The following is a 14,620-nucleotide window of genomic DNA, read 5'->3' as shown; positions in this document are numbered from 1 at the left end:
CTCTTATTAGCCCGAAATGCCATACACACAGCAGGCAAACAGTGATGTTTGCTATTGGTCCAAGCAGCAACCCGGTCTGTGAACTGAACATCACAGACTATGTGTGGTGGTTCTCCTCAACTCTTATTTTGAAAATTTAAACCTTACAGGAGAGTTTCAAGAATAATGCAGTGAACATCCATGTGTGTTCTACCTAGACTCACCAATTGGTTAACATGGTGAAATGTTAACCAAAAAACAAAAAATCTTTGTTTTTTGTCTTTTTCTTGACCTTTTTTGAGTCAGTTACAGACACGTGCTATTTCACTCCTAAGTACTTTAGTATATATCTCCTAAACCCAATGCCCTGTCGACCAAGATACAGTTATTGTTCTCAGAAAATTTCACATTGTTGCAATTCTAATGTACTCTACATTCAAATTGCTCCAATAATGTTTCTCAATAGCCAGGGTTTGTTGTTGTTTTTTATCCAGGGTACAATTGGGGCTTAATCTAGAACAGTTCAATAGTCTTTTTTTTTCTTTTATGAAATTTACATGTTTAAAGAGACCAGGCAGTTGTTTTGCAGAATGCCCCTCAATTTGTTTCCTCACGAACAGAGACAAATTGCATACTTTTGGCAAGAATAATTATCGTTCTCTCCTCTGTGCATCACATCAGGGAGCGCATGATGTCAGTCTGATTTCTTCAATGTGAAGGTTCTCTTTTCTCTTTAGTAAGTAATCTGATGGTGATACTTTGAAACGGCATAAATATCCTCAACCATTCTGCATCGTTAATTTTTTGCCTGAATCATTTGTTGGTGGTTCCAAAGTGATAATTTTCTACAATATTTCCACAATTTCTTCTACATTTATTAGCTGGTATTCTTCTCTAAAGAAGAGATTTCCCTCCCTCTCTCCGCCTTTGAATTATCATCTACCTATGGCTGCCAGTGTGTCTTGAATACATGACGTCACTCACATCCCTTGGGGTCCGTGTTTTCTCATCCTTAAGGTGAGATGACTTATGGGTCACATTCTTGAATTTTATTCAGTCGTTGACTTTTCCATAAAGCTCTGCAAGGCATCCGTCAGGGAATGAAAAGGCCAGGGCCAGACGTGCCAGGCCATTGCACCCACCAGCACCTCCTCTCCGCCCGCCTTCCCCACCGCCCCTTCCAAGACAACAGTAACTAGTAACCTCCCAGCATTCTCGCGAGAGCAAGCTCCTTCTGGAATAAAGGTGCGATTCCCCCAGGCTTCTCCGGCCTGCAGTCAATCCCTGCCCCGAGCACCTGCGTGCCGGGCTCTGCCGCGCACGCGCGCACACCCGGCCAGACAGTTGGTGGTGTGGGTTCGCTCCAGCTGTCCCTCTCCGCACGCCCCTCCGGGGCGCGCGACCCCGGTGTGACACCACGGCGCTTACGCGTTGCGGAGGGAGGCAGGGGCGCGCAGGCGCCGCAGGGAAGTAAGGCCGCGCAGGCGCGGACGGCGTTGGTTGAAGAAGACCTTCAGCGTTGCCCTAGCGGAGTACTTGCTCTCTGGGTGGAGGTGAGGAGGGCCGAGTCCGCGGGCCGGCTGGGGGGTGCTCGGGCTGTCTGTCACCACCCACATTGGGGTCCGAGGACCGGCAGGTCTATCGGAGAGGTCGGGAGGGAGAGAGCAGCCCAACGGGGCGCGGCGGGCCGGGCCGCCGACGGCAAAAGGGTCCTTGCTCCCCTGGCCGCTTCAGGTGATGGAGCCGCCGCGGCGGTGGGGCAGGCGGCGCTGGGAGCGCCGAGCCGCGATCTTCCCTCCTTGTGCCCTCGGGACTTTGTTTCTTTCTAGGGGTCAGCCAGAGAGGAGGTTGGTTTCTGGAGAAGTTGGGGCCTCGAACCCCTAACCCACTCCCCGCCCCCAGCTTCCCCTCAGGAATTGTTGTTCAGCATCAGGGGAGCCCTTCCCACTCACCGTCGAAGGGAGGACGCTGTACGTGCAAGTTAAATAGGAGAGATGAGGAACAAATCAGGGTCTTTACTGACTGTGGTTATTGAGTAAAGTAGTATTACCTAGTTAACGCCCTCCCTTCCCCCGTTTGCATCTAATGCAACCTCGGTACGTTGTGCATGGCTTAAACAACAAGTGCATTTTGTAGAGCTAATAGAAACACGTGATGATAGCTTCACTCTCGAGTAACGTGAAGTCTCTATGTCTTTTCGATTTTTTGCTTGATCATACCAGTCGTGCGTGTGGTGCGTGTCGTGTCCAATCGGAGTCGTGGGCCTGGAAAAGTAAGCTTGAACCAGGCAGAACTGAGGTCAGTTAGTAAACTAAAACAGCTGCACGACTTTTGCAAAGTGTCTGGCAGTGGTTTTCGAAAAGAAGGCAGAATACCGAAAGATTGTCATGAGTCCCTAGATGGATGTTTCTCAACACTTAAGTGCACTTGTTCTTTCATCAGGAGGTAAAAAATCAGACTGTAAAGCCTCAACATTTTTATTTGGATGTATAGTGCCTGCTTTTCTGTACTTAACTTCCCAAATTATGGTCTTCTGGTGAAATTTCAACAGATACCAGCATCAGTTGTGATAATAAAAAGTAATATCAGATTGCAGCTGGCAAAGTGTAAAATGTATAGAATTGATCATTTGAATACAAGGAACTGGTTGTCAAATAATTGCTCTGGATGTGAACTCTGAAACCTTGTGACTTAGAATAAGGTTTTATTATGGTATGAGTCAGTACACTTATCCCGACCCTTTTCATCTTTTATGTACTCTTTCCCTCTAACCGTGTCTGGGGGGGGGGTGTATTACACTGTTCCCTTAACATATAATGCCATATTTGACAGGCTTAGGTAAAGAAACAAAATTTTAATGAATTCACAATTAAGAGGTGCATCATAAGTGTATGGTATGTTCAGGTATGATGGTTTAGGCAGAAATTTAGCGGAAGGCCAGATTAAGACCTAGGCTAAATATAAGTACACATTCGTTTGCATGTGTAGGTAGTTCAGACATAGTAATTATAAGGGTTAGCTGGTGCTCTGGAATTTTCTGGTGTAGTGATTTGGGCTAATGAGGCTGCCTCAGGTGGTTCTGCAATTGGTTGCACATGGCTTTTGGCCCGCTGTAGGAGATTTCCCGTCACCCAAAGAGGGCAAAGGAATGGCATCTTCAGCAGTGTTAACAGAACTGAGAATTTCCATGTGAGAGCCATAGTGTCAGCGGAAAAGCTGGATATAAGGCAAGAGGAAAAGTCAAGGCACCTTGGGATTTTGAAGGCTTTAACTTTAGAGTGTACAGCAATTTGGGGGAAGCAGATTACTGGAGGTAGAATTAATTTATCATATTTCTGGTTAATAGGTATAGCACTTTATTTTAAGACCAGCTTTGAGAGAGGGCATGTTCTGGATAAGTGAATACATTTCAATTAGTATGGTAATTCTTAACAATTAAGAGCTAAATTTCAGAGTGGTAAAAACGTTAACCCTGAAGATTTTTTAATGCATCTGTTTAAGCTGCATTAAAAAGCTGTACAGTTCCTTAACAAATTTGCCTTGTTGCCTAATAGAGCTCTTTGGCTTTACAACAGCCCAAGAAATGTTTTTCAAATGTAAATTTTCCTTTTCTTAAAGCAAGAAGGTTAAATTAACACATTTCTCCTTCAGCCTGTGGGAAATTTCTTTTCTTTGAAATGGAATCGTGAAGATGACCTCTGGACTTCCCTGGGAAAAACCCTTTTATTCTTTTTGGGAAAGCTCCTTTTAAAGGAACAGGATGCCTTCTCAGCTTTGCTTGCATTAGGGTATAAGCTTTAATGATACAAAGGAAGAGAAAACCTCTTCTCACAGCACTAAATAGTAGAAGGACAAAGGGTGAATAAATACTAAATGGTTATTTTTATTCCATTGTCCCCATTTTTCTCGATAAGATATGTGTAACACACCAACTTACTGTGACCTAGGAAAGGCTGCCAAGGATGTCTTCAACAAAGGATATGGTAAGTATGGTTTTGTTAAGTGTTCAATTTTGTTTATGGGTTAATATTGAATGCCTGTTATACTGTGCTAGTAAAATGAGGTTAAGTCAACATTAATGTGTCTCACAAGGTTTAAGGGGATAGCTGTTAACAGGTTGTTAGACTTCATATTTTAGAGGTTGAGTCCCCCAGGCTTTACAAACAATTGTGTGTGTATATGTACACACACACACACACACACACACACACTCATAGTTAATATTACCTGTGAGACCAAATAATGTAAATCTGTAATATGTATACCTCTCTGGCTAGCCCTGGTGACCTTTAATGTAGGGGTGCATTTTTCCTTCTCCAAATAATGGCCTTATTTTTGTGGGAGTGAAGACACAGCTTTTGACCACTTTGCAGTAACATTTTTTTTATCCAGATAGACATTTATTTTTAGTTTTTAAGGTTTAGTCTTTAAACTTATTGTGTTGTACACATTTTTTATTAATTTTTTAAATATTTATTTATTTATTTATTTATTTATTTATTTATTTATTTATCTTTAGCGGGGAAGGAGAGAGGGAGAGAAACATCAATGTATGGTTGCCTCTAGTGCGTCCCCTGCTGGGAAATGGCCTGCAGGGAACTGGCTTGCAACCCAGGCATGTGCCCTGACTGGGAATTGAACCGCGATCCTCTGGTTCGCAGACCTGCGCTCAATCCACTGAGCTACACCAGCCAGGGTCACATTTTTTTATTAACTAGTAATGTTAATTGGGTATACTTTAAGCTGTATATGTATATGCATGGTATTTTTTAATAATTCTAGTTCTCATGGGCTGGCTTTAGCTCAGCGGGTACTTTGATTCACAATAATTCTAGTTCTCAGAATAGTACATATTCCTTTATCACTTGTTCTTAAATTTACCATTCTAACGCATGTTTAGTATTTTGAGAGGGTTAAAAATTAGCTTAAGTTATTTCATTATAATTCAGTTTCTCTTGAAACTCTCACCTAAGGTAAACACTGTCTATTTTCCATATGGAAGGTACTATGGACTATTTTCATAGTTTCTAAGTTGCAAAAATTGGAGTGAATGTCACATTTTGTAAGTTACTGTGTTTTTGTGTGTGCATCTAGGGTTTGGCATGGTCAAAATCGACCTGAGAACCAAGTCATGTAGTGGAGTGGTAAGTACCCAATATATTTTCTGTGGCCTGTAGATGTAGCCTGATTAACTGAAAGGAACCTGTTTAAAAATCAGCGTTTAGCCTAGGTATGTGAAGCAGCATACTTTGGACTCTGCTCCCTCCTCCCTACAGCTTCATCTCACTCTCAGATTTCAGTGAGAATCCTCACTCACCACGTAGGCCTTATAGTGTATGCCATGTTGTCATGTCTTCTTCACAAATGTGGCACCGAAAACTTGACCTTCATTGTATTGGGTTCATGCAAGTTTTGTCACCCTTTTACAAGAACAAATTAATTTTAGTCTGTCCCTTCATGATTAATTGAAGCAAATGTAGAAATAAAATGCACATAGAAATTAGTTTACAGTTTTTATTGATGTTCATAAAGTCTTTTTTTACTGGAAATTAAGAATATAGTCAGATACATGTACATATTTTTCAAAGCATCATTAACCAGAGTTTTTACTCAGTAAGTTTGAGCAACTAAATTAACCATACATTCACTTCATTTTCTGATTTCTCCTTATTGGCTGCATCTTTTTTGGTATTACTTATTCAAACCAGTGCAAATTTTATTTCTAGGTATAATGATTTAATTAGAAGGGTAGGAGGAATGTGGAATTCTTACGGTACTTTGTCTCATACTCGGTATTTTGTCTCATACTTGGTATAATCATGGTTTGTCACTGTCATTCTTTCCCTGGGTCTTCTCATGATGAATAAATACATATGCAGCTGTCCTACTAGGATGGGGATACTCTATATCGTTCTGTTAAAATGGAAATATTATACTCTTGAGTAGTGTTTCAGAATTTGCTCAAGTCAGGTTTGTGTTGCAAAAACCGTCAACTAAAATTTTATCTCCCTTTCATGCTGCTGTGGTGGGAATATTCACTCAGATGGTAAGAAAAACAAAGCATATTTGTGTGCTCGTTTTATGGCTGCTTTTGGTCTCTGGTACTGATTGATGATAAATTACATCCACTGCCCCAAATTTATTGCTCTTTGATATTTTTATTTTATGTCATCTATTTAACAGTAACATTTTAAAGATTGTTTTGTTGCTTTCTAGCATTTAACGTAGAGCTGTAGATGTTATGTGCATGTTGTAAATGTATTTTGCAGTGTTTGATCTAATTATGAAATTAGACAAAAGCGATTATAAGCTTGGAACTGAACTTAGAAAAATAGCACCCTTCTCTTGAGATTCATGTCTCTGGTATTTTAGACTTTTGACAAAGCTTCAAACTAAGAAATGATGGTAAAAAGGAAGAAAAATAGACTACTCTTTTACCTTGATTTTGAGCACCAAAATTAAGGTTTATATTTGCTGTACTTTCAAGTGTGTGAAAGGTAAATGTAAAAAATAAAGCACTGGGTAGTTGGAGCTACTAGAAACTAGAAGAATGCGCCATTCAAATTAACTAATTGTGTGAACTGTTAAACATGGTTAGGTTTTTATCATTTCTCACTAAGGCCTTGCCCTAAGTGTGCAGCATGATATTCTCTTTGAAAACTTTCTGTGTGGTGTTGATAAACAGATCAGAGTTTTCCAGTTGTTTCATCAGCCTAGAACCAAAGTTAGTGAGCAGGGTATTTGGTAAAGGAAGGGTTCATATTGCAGGCAGTGAAATGTAACTGATCAAGTCTGGCAGCATTTCAGAAATGTTCTTTAAAAACAGGGCCTGTCAGAATGGGTTTTTCTTGACAGTTCATAGATTGTCAGTGACAGGTGTTGGCTGTTTGCTTCCCCCTAGAAGGATATCTTTTTCTAATAGCTTATTGTCATATGACTGAAATGACATCTAAGTCAGGAGGAGTAGCTATTTTAAGGCACTCATAGTAACTCTTTGATAGAAAGCACTTTAAAAAGATAGGTGGAGAAGGGAGAAAGGATAAATTATGACTTTGCATTCATTAAAAAAATGGATAGACATTTTCAAATAATAAAATTGTGCTTAAAGTTTTATAGCTAGTTTTATGGACAAAAGTAATAAAGTTTTCTTAACAGTGAATGTATTAAATGCCACTGAACTTTACACTTAAAATTGTACATTTATATTGTATATTTTATTGTGATAGAGTTCTGACCTTATTAAAAGGGAGGAGGGAGGCTAGTGAGTCCTCTGATTTGGGAATTTTTAAGGACTTTAAAATTAACTAATGGCTTAAATGATGACAGAGAACTGATCATCTTTTTTAGGCCATGAAAGTAAAATGTTCAAGGTTCTCTATTTTGCTTTTTTAGTGAAGGCACTTCTTTTCAGTTAAGATATTTCTTTTAAAGGAGAGAATTTAAGATTTCCATTTAGTAAGAGAATGTGAAACAAAAAACACTAGTAAGAGAGGTGGAGTAGTGGAGAGATCTAAAACTGGTTAACAAATTAGAGATAAGAGAGAAGGAAAGCAGGCGCTGAGTTGCTGTAGAGGAGGGCTGCGGGGAAACGTAAATCGTACTGCGTGTGGCGCACTGAACACTGCTTTCTGAAATGATCTTTTTCTGTTTGACGGGCTCCCTTTAAAGTAGTTATTTTTTTATTGCTTAGGAATTTTCTACTTCTGGTCATGCTTATACTGATACAGGGAAAGCTTCAGGCAACCTAGAGACCAAATATAAGGTCTGTAACTATGGACTTACCTTCACCCAAAAATGGAACACAGACAATACTCTTGGAACAGAAATCTCTTGGGAGAATAAGGTAAAAGAAAGCATTAGAAGTTATTTGTATGTTAAATTTATCTTGCAGATAAGATGATGAACAAACCCCAAAAGGTAACCTGAGCGAAATCTTACAACCTATCCAGTAGCCATATTTTCTCTTTGTACATGGCCTTCTTTGGTATGTCTTCTGTTTTTAGAAAGTAAGGGTTTGTGACTACAGAATTATCACTCTTCATCTTTATTCTGAATTTTTCTGCTTACTCTTATATTGGGTTGGCCAAAATGTTTTAGGTTTTCCTATATGATGGCTCTAATAGTGCTTAGTTGTCTGTAACTTCATTTAAAACAATTTTGTTAAATTGTATTGTGACAGCTGTCATATCAGCCTGTATTTTTTTAAAAACTTACCAAAAGTGGTGAATTTTTGTGCAGCCATTTTAATATTGAAGGTGGAAGAAGGTAACGCAATATTTTTGGCATATTCTTTATTATTTCAAGAAAGGTAAAATTGCAACTGAAATGCAAAAAAGGGATTTGTGCAGTGTATGGAGAAGGTGCTGTGATTAATTGAATGTGTCAAAGTGGTTTGTCAAGTTTCTTGGTACTATTGGCATTTTGGCCAAATAACGCTTTGCTCTGGGACTGTCTTATGCATTGGAAGGTGTTTAGCAGCATCCCTGGCCTGTGCCCACTAGAAGCTAATAGCAGGAAATAGCCAACATATTCAGAATATCCAAATCAATAAAGTTATTGTTGAAAATGAAAAATGTGTCTTTTACCCAGAACACTAAACACACCTTTTGGTCAACCCAATACATCTGAGCCTCTCTTCTGGGTAGACCAAACTATTTGCAATGATTTAGTTTTAATTTTGTCTTGTAAACATTGAAAAATCAGCTCCACAGAAAAATGTCCTAAAATTCTATAATGTTTTTCAAGAGAAAATCTATCAGGTATTTGTCAGGGTTACTATATATAGGGCACTGTGTTTCAAGGTCTGTCTACATGCACATTACCACATATAGGTAATATAAATGGACAGCTGAATAAATAAGTTGGCTTGTTAAATAATCAGTTTGTCTTAACTAACCAATAAATTTTAAGAGAATATCAATACTATTTAGTTGTGTTGGGATTTTGTTGTTTTTGAATTGTGATTTATGTTACTGTCTGGAAGAGAATTTGACCTTTATAGTTTAACCTGTTTTGGGGGGAAAGAATCATGATGATGATGAAGCCTCGGGGGAGGGGGAGGGGGAAGAGGTTATTTATTAAATATAATATTTGTCTTTCTTTAATGACTTTTGTATTAGAGAGGAAGTTTTAGAAAACTTTAGAATTGGTTTATTGAGTCAAAATAAGAATCAAAAGTTATTAATTATTAATTTTAAATCTTTATTTTTCAGTTGGCTGAAGGGTTGAAACTTACCCTTGATACCATATTTGTACCGAACACAGGGTAATTATCCAAACCATGATTTCTGAAATGTGTTTTAGCCTATAAGGAGGTTTAGGATAGGGAGTTGAAATAAAAAGTTTTGATGCAGAAGAGCTGAGGAGGTTGCTGTAAGGGGTATGAGAAACCTTGTGTGTGCAGTAAAGAGAAAAGAAAAAGAAGACTCCCTTGAGGCAGGTAAAATTTTTATTTGAAAATTGATCACAAAGCCCTGGTGGTGTAGCTCAGTGGATTGAGTGCCTGCCTGCAAACCAAAGGATCTCTGGTTTGATTCCCAGTCAAGGCATATGCTTGGGTTGGAGGCCAGGTCCCTAGTGAGGGTGTGCAAGAGGCAACCACACACTGATGTTTCCTCTCCCTGTCTTTCTCTCCCCCTCCCCTCTCTCTCCCCCTCTTTCTCCCTCCCCCCCTCTATAAATATATAAATAAATAAATCTTAAAAAAAGATTGATCAGATGAACAAAAACATAAATCTAGTCCAGAGAGGCACATAGTAAAAATGTTTAGTAACCAGAAGGGTTTGAGATTAAATATATCTTAAGCTTTTTTAAAAATTCATGGATGTGGTATTTTGCTGAGAGATTCTTAAGAAAACAATGTAAATCTCCCGGCTGTAGAACATTATAACAAGTAGTTCTGCTATTGACTTAACTTTCTTATCCTGTATAATTCCTCCCAACATTTCTTCTTCGTTTTTTTCTAAAAAATGGAGATGATGATGTTTCTTATCTGCCTATCATGGGCCAAGGCTATCAGAAGGACAAAGGTGCTAGATAAAGGCAGAGTATCATTTCTTAGCTGTAACAACAGGTGTGTCCTTCCTGCCATAACTTTAGTTATGTGCAGGACACATATTCTCTCAAAGAGGCCTGCTTGGAATAGAAAAGGATTATTAAGAACGAATTTCAGTATTGTCCTTCAAAAATGCACACATTCTTCCATCTGTCTAACACAGAGAAGACATCCTAAGGAAAATAAATATGCTTACCAAAGAGTGGTACCTTTAAAGAAAAAAGTAAATTTCTATCCATGATAGGGTAACAAGTTAAAAATGAAGTGGTTTGGGTGTTGTTACCTTTTGTAGCATTTGGGCATTTGGAAATATTAAAAGAAATTTGGCTTATCATTCACATTATTAATTGGTAATGAAATACCTTATTCCTTTTTATACCTTTGTTCATACTTTCAAGAAATCATGAAATACCCTATCATTTGACCTTATAGTGAGGAATAGGTAAAAATAGTACATATATTTCTAATGCTAAGTCATTTGAAACATTTTTGCTATATGTGTGCCATCTACCACTGAGGGAAAGAGGGGATCGTACCCTAAAGATTGCTGGACAGTAGTAGAAACTTGCATTGTTTACATTGTATTGTATTTGTTTTTCACAGAAAGAAGAGTGGGAAATTGAAGGCCTCCTATAAAAGGGATTGTTTCAGTCTTGGCAGTAATGTTGACATAGATTTTTCTGGCCCAACCATCTATGGCTGGGCTGTATTAGCCTTAGAAGGTTGGCTTGCTGGCTATCAGATGAGTTTTGACACGGCCAAATCCAAACTGTCACAGAATAACTTCGCCCTGGGATACAAGGCTGCAGACTTCCAGCTGCACACTCACGTGTGAGTATTTACAACTGATTCCTTCTTTAGTGCCAGTACAGTCGCCCAAAAAGTTGGTAGCCATTAGCATGTTGAGAAGGTTAGAAGTGATAGTAATTGCATTTAATATGCTTTGGAGGACATCTGACCTCACTGCACTGTTTTTATAGTCAGCAAAACATTGCCAGAGATTAGTGCACTTAATGTGTTGTGCTGTGTTGCTGGTAGTTACTGGCTTCTCAGCCTCTACCCCAAACTCTTTGAAGTTCTAGAATCTGTAGAAGAAGCATTGAGATGGAGAGAGCCCAGGCCATGGGTCACCTCCTAATATAAGGGATCCGTTGGAGATGTTCCAGTTTTCTCTGGTGCCCTACACAGCTTGGCAGTGTTTGGAAGTAGGTCTGTTTGGAGTGTGAAGAACAACTGCCTAATTGACCTGAGCATTCTGGAACATCCCCTATAATTCCCCAGAGGTTTTCACTGACCTTTGGTCAGAAGTAGCAGATCCTCAAAGCAGTTCTGGGTTCCATTCTGTAGGCTGCAACCCGTTGGTGAAATGAATTTGAACTTTTAAATTTTATGTCGTGGGCTACTAGGCATTGCTACTACCATGAAGAGAAAGCAAAGGATGAGCTATGTGTTTCTGAAGTGTTCCCTGTCTCTCTTCACTAGACATTCTAATCTACTTACACTGACTAAAATAAAGTTACACAGTGGTATATAGGCAGTGGCATTACAATTGATGAAAAAAGTGTTCATCAGGAAAACCATGAAAACTCAGGGACTGACTTCTAGGATGCTTTGAAGCAGTTTAGGTACTTCTCTGGAGCAGTGCCACTAGGTTTTATAGGGAGGGTGCTTTCTAATTCTAGGACTCTGTTTTAAATGAAATCCAAAATTGGTATTCTTCCCATATTTGTGCCCCTATGTGTATATTTCTGTGGGATCTTTATTGAAGTTTATAAAATGTGTGAACATCTCAGACTATAGGTCATATTTACCTGAGGTGCCTGCCTTTGTGCATAACTTAATTGTGAATAAGAAGTTTATGTCATGTGGAGAAGCCAAGTAAATGAATCGAGTGTTAACTGCATTTTAATAAGGCGGTTAAAGCCCTAGCTGGTTAGCTCAGTGGATTGAGCACAGGCCTGTGAAGAAAAGGGTCGCTGGTTCAGTTCCCCCATCAGGACACATGCCTCGGTTGCAAGCCAGGTCTCCAGTAGGGGACACATGAGAGGCAACCACACACTGATGTTTCTCTCCCACTCTTTCTCCTTCCCTTCCCCTCTCTCTAAAAGTAAATAAATGAAATCTTAAAAAAAAAAAAAGGTGGTTATATTACATGACTAGATTTAGTTCCTTATTTTGTTGGAAATCATTCATGCCAGAAGTTTGCTGAAATCTATAGTTGCAAAGTGATACCTTGTTCTGATAGTTTTAGAATTTGTCTCCATATTGTTAACAGTGGTACAAATTAGAAGTTTATGACTTTTTCTTACACCATGAAAACAGGAATGATGGCACTGAATTTGGAGGGTCTATCTACCAGAAGGTTAATGAGAAGATTGAAACATCAATAAACCTTGCCTGGACAGCTGGCAGTAACAACACCCGTTTCGGCATCGCTGCTAAATACAAGTTGGATTGTAGAACTTCTCTCTCTGTAAGGATGTGCTCCCAGATGGTGTCTGCTCTTAGGCTTTTACCCGAGTTATTGATGAAAGCTGTGGTGTGGTTGTAGTTGGCGTGTTCTTCATTAACTTTAATGAGCTAGTCATTGTGTAGTGTAAGGAGTATTACACTTGAAGTCAGGAAACTGGGTTCCAGTCCTAGTTCCTCCTGTGTGTGGCTGTCTGACTTTCTCAAGTCATTTTTTCTTTTTGGCCCCCAAATTTTCTTATCTGTAAATTCATGGGATTTGATTACTCTTCCTGTTGGTTTTAGTAACTCTCAATAACACTGATTGGGCTCTTAAATTTCAGATACTGTGCTAAGGACTTTACATGTATTATCTCATTTAATCCTCACAACTACCATAGGTGGTGGGTAGTATCTTCATCCTCATTTTACAGATGAGGGAACTGAGGCTTAGGTCAGGTAGCTTACCCAAGGTCGCACAATTAAGCAGCAGTGCCAAGATTTGAGCCAGGTCTGTCCCTCACCAGAGTCCATGTTCTAGCCACTGTCAGAGGTTGTGAACTGGTATCTCAGGGAGTTCAGTTCACAGGGATACTTGGCTGCAGGGTGTCTTAGAAATATTGGCTTGAGACCTCTAAGCCTACATTCTCAAGGTCCCTGAAAAGATTCATCTTCTTATTAATTACATTTTCAGTTTCATGCATTCTAGATTGGCCCTAAGGTGCTTTAGCTTTGGAAATTGGATGCGCGAAGTGGTCATACTGGACTTACAAGTTAAAAGAGTGTCTTCTTACTGTTTCTGTTTCATCCTCTAACCTTAGGCTAAAGTAAATAATGCCAGCCTGATCGGACTGGGTTATACTCAGACTCTTCGACCAGGTAAGTAAAGGAATTAATAATAGTGGGGGTAGGGTGGAAGGTGATAGAGCAATAATGAAAATAACCTGTAAAACAACCTACAGTCACTGTTGGCTTATTCAGATCATTTTGTAACATTTGTTTGGTCATACAAAGTAAAATAAATCAAGTACTTTTGCTTAAAAACATTTTATGTATTTCTAACTATAATTTGGTCACTCTGGCTTTTAAGTTTGGCTGATGACTTATTATTCTTAACCTGAATTCCAGATAAATTTTGCCATGATTATGCTTTACTCATTATAGATTGGATGATTACAGATAACCCTGTGTTAAGTTCAGTAATAGCTGTATGCTTGTAACTCTTACACCCAGCTGTGATCCATGCCATTGGCTCCACCCATTGTTTCTAGAAAATGCAGATCCGATTGTAATAGTTGTTACAAGTGATTGTGGTGTTTTCTTCTTCCTAGGAGTCAAACTGACCCTATCAGCTTTAATCGATGGAAAGAACTTCAATGCAGGCGGTCACAAGGTTGGGTTGGGATTTGAACTAGAAGCTTAATGAGGTTTTGAATAAAGCATTAGATTTCTCCCTGGAGACGAAGAGAAATGAACCCACTATGTTTTGGCCTTAAAATTCTTCTCTGAAATTTCAAAAGTGTGAACTTTTTATTCTTCCAAAGAATTGTAATCCTCCCGCACACTGAAGTCTAGAGATTAGGAGTCCACCCAAGGGAGGTGCTGGAAGGCATGCCTGGGAGTTGTCATACCTGTGCCACATTTCAGTTCAGTTCCGCAGTGTTATTTTAAATGTGATCCTCAGCGACAGTGTAGAGTCACGTTGTAAAGGAGATAACCCGATCCTCCAGTTTGTATATCACGTCCTGCATGTCCCACACGACTTTTTCATGACCTTTTAATATATTGATCTCTGTGCTGTAGTGGAGTCTTTGGTTTTGCATCAGAACAAAATAAAATAAACCCATCACATTTGAAAATAATCACTCATCTGACTTGATAGTGGTGGCTTGCTTATATTTGGTGCGATTTGCTTTGAAAAATACTTTCATAGATGGATTTATGCTTAAAGTGGTATGTCTAAAATATCTATACTATTGCCTATCCCTTTCATTTTAGTTTACCTCTCTCTCCTTGCTTCTCTGCACTCAGGCTGAAGCGTGAAACTAAATGTTGTTCTACTAGGCAGAAGCTCATCTGTTGAGGTACTTCCTGTAGCAGTGGGATAGAGTGTCAGTCGGTAGTTGTGAGAAAAAGCGA

The 14,620-nt window shown here is 39.1% G+C and overlaps 1 protein-coding gene across 2 annotated transcripts; it reads left to right on the top strand.

The window, feature by feature from the left end:
• Positions 1-1,265: 1,265 nt before the first annotated feature.
• Positions 1,266-14,343, top strand: VDAC3 (voltage dependent anion channel 3). Of its 2 annotated transcripts, none has more exons than XM_037142484.2 (9): positions 1,266-1,532; positions 3,894-3,962; positions 5,074-5,123; positions 7,670-7,822; positions 9,192-9,244; positions 10,637-10,864; positions 12,356-12,506; positions 13,303-13,360; positions 13,813-14,343. In XM_037142484.2, the coding sequence occupies exons 2-9, from the start codon at positions 3,896-3,898 to the stop codon at positions 13,902-13,904; spliced, it is 852 nt and encodes a 283-aa protein (XP_036998379.1). In that variant the 5' UTR covers positions 1,266-1,532; positions 3,894-3,895; the 3' UTR covers positions 13,905-14,343. The 2 variants fall into 2 exon arrangements, with proteins under 2 accessions (XP_036998379.1, XP_053515994.1); XM_053660019.1 differs by lacking the exon at positions 1,266-1,532 and adding an exon at positions 2,231-2,251.
• Positions 14,344-14,620: the final 277 nt, after the last annotated feature.

Source organism: Artibeus jamaicensis, unplaced genomic scaffold (genome assembly GCF_021234435.1).
Source record: "Artibeus jamaicensis isolate MK-2021 breed Jamaican fruit bat unplaced genomic scaffold, CSHL_Jam_final scaffold_833, whole genome shotgun sequence".
Lineage (NCBI taxonomy): Eukaryota > Metazoa > Chordata > Mammalia > Chiroptera > Phyllostomidae > Artibeus > Artibeus jamaicensis.
The sequence above is the reverse complement of the archived record's forward strand: the minus strand, read 5'-3'. Positions and strand labels throughout refer to the sequence as shown.

What these genes read in the sequence shown, in the direction of transcription:
- VDAC3 (XM_037142484.2), top strand. Translation starts at nt 3,896, where the DNA reads ATGTGTAACACACCAACTTACTGTGACCTAGGAAAGGCTGCCAAGGAT. An exon ending in TGTCTTCAACAAAGGATATG is followed by an intron (nt 3,963 to 5,073) that starts GTAAGTATGGTT and finishes GTGTGCATCTAG; the next exon opens with GGTTTGGCATGGTCAAAATC. An exon ending in CCAAGTCATGTAGTGGAGTG is followed by an intron (nt 5,124 to 7,669) that starts GTAAGTACCCAA and finishes TTTATTGCTTAG; the next exon opens with GAATTTTCTACTTCTGGTCA.